The 6960-nt window shown below is 47.3% G+C and overlaps 1 protein-coding gene across 1 annotated transcript; it reads left to right on the plus strand.

Moving 5' to 3' along the window:
* Window positions 1-735: 735 nt before the first annotated feature.
* On the plus strand, window positions 736-6960 carry LOC6612555 (nucleolin). Its single transcript, XM_032725977.1, has 3 exons — window positions 736-1000; window positions 5152-6045; window positions 6185-6960. The coding sequence occupies exons 2-3, from the start codon at window positions 5166-5168 to the stop codon at window positions 6751-6753; spliced, it is 1449 nt and encodes a 482-aa protein (XP_032581868.1). The 5' UTR covers window positions 736-1000; window positions 5152-5165; the 3' UTR covers window positions 6754-6960.

The raw sequence follows: 6960 nt of genomic DNA on the forward strand, positions 1-6960 counted from the left end.
CTACTAGTAAAGAGATTTATGATAAATCCAAGTTGAGAGGTATTGTCATGAAGGCATCACATATTTCACTCAATTCATAAAGAAGACAGTTGTCATGGGGCGCGGGTGCTCAAGGATATCCAGCTACTCTTTGTCTGCTCGCGGAGTTCAAGGTTTCCATACTTCCAGGGTGCGTCCACTGCTCCATTACTCACCGGGGAATCTTTTGGGCTAGACAAAGAAATCCTCCTTTGTATTCCATCAGTATACATTGAATATACATATGTATACCATGCGTTAACTTCTTGTCATTTAAGATATTCAAAAGCGGTGATGATCTGAGCTGGAAAGACATCATCTGTATGTATATATTTGTTCTTGGCCAAGTTGTGATGCCCCGGAGATGGGATTTCAGATCTTTGCTTTGATTATGCACAGTCAATGGGAAATCAATAGCTTTTCTTTCTGTGTCGTGGGTTAATTGCGTGCAGCATGCTACGTGCTACGTGCCCGTTAGGCAGGCCTATAGCTGGCCTAGCTTCGGATCTTGGCCCAGTGCGTATGGCGTCGCTATGGAGCAGGTGCCGCCGACGAGCTGAAGAACCGACTAGCCGACCAGCCGACCAACCAACGAACCCCGAACACGTTCGATGCGAAAAGAAAGCTGCTGTTGTTGGCTCGATCAGCTGGGGGAGCGACCCGTGGAATCGCCCATAACTCGGCCTGGTGGCTCCAAGTCCGCGCAGTAGAGTTCCGCGTCCCCGAGCGTTGAGTTCAGTCTTATAAAGAGCAGCAGCATCCGATTTCCTGGCAGAGCGGGAAAACCAACCGTCACGCGCGCCAAGCCAATTTCAAAACTATTTTCCAACATTATTTTTTTTTTTTGCCACACACGGAGTGCTACAGTTTTTTTGTTGTGTTCCAAGTGCAATACGGAAGTGTGTCGTCTGACCAGCAACTGGAGTTACAGCAGGATAGCAGGATACTAGGATACTAGGATAACAGGATAACCCACTCATAGGTAAAGATATACGCAAAGAGGTGAAATGCGGTCGGCACTCAAGTGGGCCAATATGATGATGACCGCTGGAGTTGGAAAAACCAACGCGCCAAAGACGGCCAAAGAGGCAATTGCACGTAAAACCCGCCAGTCGGCGTGGAATTGTTGAATTGTGGAATTGTGTCAACCAGTTTGGCCCCGCACTTTGCGAGTACGACCCCTCGAAGGCCCGCAAGACTCCCCAGATCTCCATCTACGTAGTACGTACAGACGTACATATGTGGCCGGCCATCCATCCGCTTCTGCCTCTGTTTGCTGTGCGTTCTTCTTGCCTTGTCATTAACTTATTTGAATTTGGCAAAACAAAAGAGACGCGTCGTCGTCGTTTTACTTTCTACAACCCATCACCGCATTCTTCGCCGCCCGACGTCCCGTGTCCAAAGTCGCAGCTGCTGGAAAGTGGAGCTGTTTGTCCGATGTCCGTTGTCCGATCGCTTTGGACCAACTGTGGGTTTTGGCCAATTGATAATCAAAGTCAGCTGGAACGTTTATCTGTTTTGTTCTCACAAACAAGGTCCAAAAAATCAAGTGTTATTCAACAGATACGAAGGGAGGGATATGCTTTTTTCCTAAAACATGTCACGTTTCTTATAAAGAGTTCATTCATTGAATATTTCATCTGATTACAGTGGGTGATAATACTCACATTGCCATATCTGAAACTTATGCTATAGCTACATCAAACATTAACTGCGGAAATCCAAGGCTTTCAGCTCGAAACGGGCTAATTTTCTGGTCCATTGGGTCAGCCTTGACCGGAAATGCCGACCGCCGATCGCTGCCCCTCCTCACTGGTTCGCCCTGTTCCCCCGCCGCCCCACCCCTCCCTATACGCCAACAAAGTGGTGGGGGACTACCCACGCCCATGGCGAACAGAAATTTCACCGCTGGTTGCATTAAAGAACTTAACCTTAATTTTGGCATAGGTCTCTCGACATGGTCATCATTATTATGGTAACTTTGATTTTACCTCCTCTTCGCTTTGTGTTGTTATTGTTGTCGCTGTTGCCGTGGTTGTTGTTGTTGTTGTTCTTGCTGCTGCCCAGCGATTTCACCCACACACTGGCAGAAGAAAGTGGTAAGCACACACATGAACACAGGGAGCCAAGAAATAACACAAATCAGGCAGAAAATCTCAGAGCAGTCGTAAAAAAAAGACCGAAACCGAAAACAAAAACAACAACAAAAACCGAACGAAATTATGCAAATTTCTTGGGGTCTAGCGACTACACACATACATACATCTGTATGTACATATGTATGTACATATATGGGGTTATATAAACCACACCGAAGGATGGAAAAGTCTGACGAACTGTTTAGCATAATCACAGCTCGCTGGTTTCGCAATCACCGAGCGTGGATTAGATGCACAGATGCTCTGGCATCAAAAATCCAAAAAAAAGAAATATCATTATAGAAAAGCATTTTTTTCCTTTGAAATTTTTGCATCACTCTTACACTTTCGCTGGCGCACTGAATAATTAACAGTTCGATTTCGATGGACGAGCTAACCTCCGCCCAAAAAAAATCTGATTGTATTATGATAATTTATAAAAAAAAAAAAAAAACAGCTAACCACTGTCTCACTTTCTATTTTCCTATGCGTTTAATAATTAATTAATGCTAATAACTTTTCACAACCGTTATAATTTATTGACAAAATTCGAAACTACTGCTCGAAAACAAACAAGATGTGCGCGGTTATTGGGTGAGCGGAGGGGAGGGGAGGGGAGGGCACACACGTGGGCTTTTTATAATATTTTCGGTTCGTTTCCAAATGCAATATGGCAAACTGGACTTTCGAGCGTTTCGATTACGTATTGGAATTTGGGATCGGCTTTTAGGTGAAATTATTATGAAGCCAGTGCGTCGCCAAAGTGCAGATTGCATTTCAAACATGCAGCAATGTGTGCCAAAAGCAGAGCAGCAGAATGGCTACAGTGAGTCCTGCCTGAAGCGAACCCCATCTCAATAGCAATAACAAGCTGTTGATTATTCTTATTCTTAACTTTACTTCGATTATACAACTAATTCTTGAATTTGAACTTGCATTGCATTGCCCCCGATATTGGTGTTGCCTTGAGGCAGTCTCCACTGTCTACCACCTGCCCATTGAATTCGGTTCGGTTCCAAGTCGACCTGCGATTACGAGCAAGTTACTTCGACTGTGGCCACATATTGCTACTGCCAGTGCCAGTGGGCATTATTACGGACACTCATTCTCGGAATGGGACTTTGTCCACTGCCATATTTAGCCGCACACACTTTCTTTGCCCAAACAGCCACCATCTGGGTCACAAATGGTGTTTGTTGTTCCGCCCAAGCGGAAGGTCATCAATGGAATGGAATGTCCAGATGCCACATATCACGCTGCGAGCCACGTACGGTTGAAGAGGGCCCAGAAGCCGAGAAGCAGGAGGCGGTGCCCAGAAAAATGAAAGTGGAACAGTGTGGAACAGTGTGGAGCTGTGGAGTTGTGGAGCTGTGGATCTGTGGAGCAGGTTCAGCTGGCCGAGCTTTCTGTGCGTTGTTTACCGTTTCCAGACAAATGATGAAAATGAATATGAAAATGATGTAAGGAAATGGGCACCATTAGAGTGGGCGGCAGGCAGCGCAGATAATACTCGGTAATAAGCCGGTTATGGTAGAATGAATTACCATTATCCCCTGCGGCCCATTCCCATCCAGATTACACAAATTGTACAGTGAACAGTGTGAAAGATAAGAAACAGATAGGAAAAGAGAACAATAATCGGCACAGTAGGGATTAATGGTCAAAATATTAGACCAAATCGGTCAAATCCATACAGACCCAATCGAAAGCAGTTCTCCCAAGCAAACGAATGCGTTTAATAGCATGGAACCAACGAGCTTTTCTATGAGTTCCATCTTTAATTGTAGTATTCAATATTTTGTTTTTTTTTTCTTCGATTTTGTTTGATAGAAAACTTGATTTAGTTTCTAGGGCGTGCCCGTGCCCCACATCCAACAACTGCCATCCGAATCGTTTTGCATATTTATCTTGAAATAGTTCTGGCTCTGGTCCGAGCCCTTCGGGTTTCTCCGCCGGTTGAGCTCCAGTTAAGAGCCGCTAATTGATTTGGACATCTTGGGGCGCTTCGAAATCCCCCTCCCCCTGCCCCTCCCCTTCCACCCTCCCCCCGTGCCAACGAGCACTTGAGGTAAATGAGTCAATAGCTGAAATTTCACTTTGCCATCGGTGACTCCCCCTGCCACCCGAAAAAAACTCAAAAAAAAAAAAAATAAAAATGAAAAATGAAAAGAGCCCAGTTGGAGTTGGCAACGGGCTCCAACTTGTTGGCTCTGCGGAAATGAATGAATTTCAGATTGGATACATACATACATACATACATATGTACATAGGTAGTGTTAGTATATGGGGGCTATTCTAATGAGCCAACCCAATTCGTCAATTAAATAACTCTGCAGAGAGATTTCACTCTCGTTTTTTGTCTCTTCGCGTTGCGTTGTTCAATTCGGCTTTTAGTTTTCAAAGCCATTGGGTTTCGCTGTTAATTTGTTTACTTTGCATTTGGAAGTGGGGAGAAGGGTGGAGGAGGGTGAGATGAAAAGAGAAGTGAAAGAAATTATGTCAATATTTATTTAAATTCATTTCTTTTGCAAAATACGAGGCGGCCAATAAACGAGACGGAAGAATGCGGTGAAATTTAATCGCTGGCCACTTGAAAGCGATTTCCGAGCTGTTGACTTTTGGAATACCTCTTGGTTTTGTGCCCGTATCCACCTTCCTCAACCGCTCCACTTCGATTTCCATTTCCATTTCGATTTCGACTTTGAATTCCGCTTCGCAAACGGATTCTGCCTACGCACAGAAAAGCAAAGTGAATCGCTATGGAGCTCGCTTTTTCACTATAATTTTCACTGTATTCATTCTCTGGAGTAATTTTGTTAACTTTAGTATAAAATACCCATTACAGCGTCAACAATAGTGCTTTAACTTATAGCATATGCACTTGTAGCATATGTACTTTGTGCATAAGTGTGTTAGTTGTAAAGGTTTTTATGGGAATACAATACACAATCCTTTATGTCAGCATACTGACTTTGATTTGCGTGTTTCGTTAAAGATTCGCAAAACAAGATGACCAGCTCGAGGAACATGCTACTGATGCTACTCCTGGTGGCCAGTGCCTCCATACTTCAGCTGGAGGCCAAGACCGTGTTCCGGCGCACCGACAAAATATCGGAGAACTTCAAGCAGTTGGATCTGCCGCCAGAGGAGATCGATCCCAATGTGGCGCCCCCGGAATCGGAGCCGCCCAAGGTGGAGGATGTGGCCGATGTGGCGGATGAGGTGGTGGATGGAGTGTCGCCTGCTGCGTCCATCGACGAGAGTGCCAATGAGATAGCCAGCGGTGACGTGGAGACCCCGAATGCTGCCGCTTCCGTTGCTGAAGCTGTCGCCCCAGCCGCTGCCGTTCCCGAGGTTGCAGAGGCAGCTGCTCCGGCGGTGGCCACCACTCTTGCGGCCAAGCCCACCACTGCGCCGACCACCGCCAAGCCGGAGAATCCCATCAGCAAGTTCTGCAAGTGCTCGGAGAGCCACTGCGACTGCTGCCGGAAGTTCGGATTGCCATTGCTGCCCAGTGGACCTGGCTGCGCTAAGATAGCCTATGTGGGCAACGACGAGATGAGTGTGTCCCTCAAGTACGGTGGCATCACCTTGGCCTCCCGCCGCATATCCAGCAAGCGGGCTCGCCCCATTTGCGTGGGCCTGCCCGGCGGCTACTCCAAGTTCTGCGGCAAGGTCTATGGTCTGTCCCGTTCCAAGGAGTCCAAGGACTTCAAGGCCTGTCTGGCCTTTGAACTGCGCTCCGACGACGAGGTGGAGGCCTCCCTGCGCGTCTCCTGCTTCAAGTTTGGACCGGAAGGAGTCCGGGTGGCCGAGGCGGAGCCGTTGCCTGTGAAGCCCAGTTCGGACGACGATGATGACGACGATGATGACCTCTTTGGATTTGCCGGTGAGTTGGCATGTTCATATACGTATACATAATATTTGTTCGATATATTGCGTATCCGCATAGTTGAACTGACTCCCTCTAGTCCATGCTAAAATATCTAATCTAACTCCGTTATCCTTTCATTTTTTTTTGTTTTTAGCTGGTGGCGATGATGACGAGGATGAGGAGGACGACTATGACAGCGACAACGATACGGATGCGGACACCGATGACGACGATGACACCGAGGACTATGCCGATGATGACGAGGCCGAGGCGCCAGAGGATGCTGATTACGGTGGCTTTAGTTTGGCCGGACTTCTGGACGAGCTCGACGATGACGAGGATGAGAAGCCGGCTAAGAAGCCAGCTGCGGCTGCGGCTGCGTCAGCGGCTGCTGACCAAACTCGCGAGCATGTGATTGCCGATGGCCAGGCGACCGCGACTACGACGAACGGCGACCAGGTGCAGAGCAAGGACGATACGGGAGCTCCTGCCGCTGGCGAGGTTGTTGCAGCTGCTGCAGCTGCAGCACCGATTGAGGGTGAAGTGGCCGCAGCGGTGACACCGGCAACTACTGGTGCCGCCGACGAAGACTCCACCACGCCCAAGTCCAAGAAGTCCAAGAAGGCGAAAAAGAACAAGAAGAAGAAGACTGCCGCCGAGGCGACGGATGAGACTGGATTCGCCTACGAGCTCCTCAACGGCATTCTGGATTTTTTCAACTGAGCGGCCAGCGCGAGTTTGCCAACATGCTGGGCAACAGTGTAAATACCTTGTACCGCCGCAGCTGGTCGACACAACTTTAGTTCATAGTTCGTAGGTCGTAGCGCTTAAGGGTCCCCGAAATTTCACATATTTATTTCAACTATTTATTCGATTCGATAATTTATTTTAAATTTATAACGAATAAAAAAGGAAAAATGTACTACCCAA

The sequence above is a fragment of the Drosophila sechellia genome, chromosome X, assembly GCF_004382195.2.
Source record: "Drosophila sechellia strain sech25 chromosome X, ASM438219v1, whole genome shotgun sequence".
NCBI classification, from domain to species: Eukaryota; Metazoa; Arthropoda; class Insecta; order Diptera; family Drosophilidae; genus Drosophila; species Drosophila sechellia.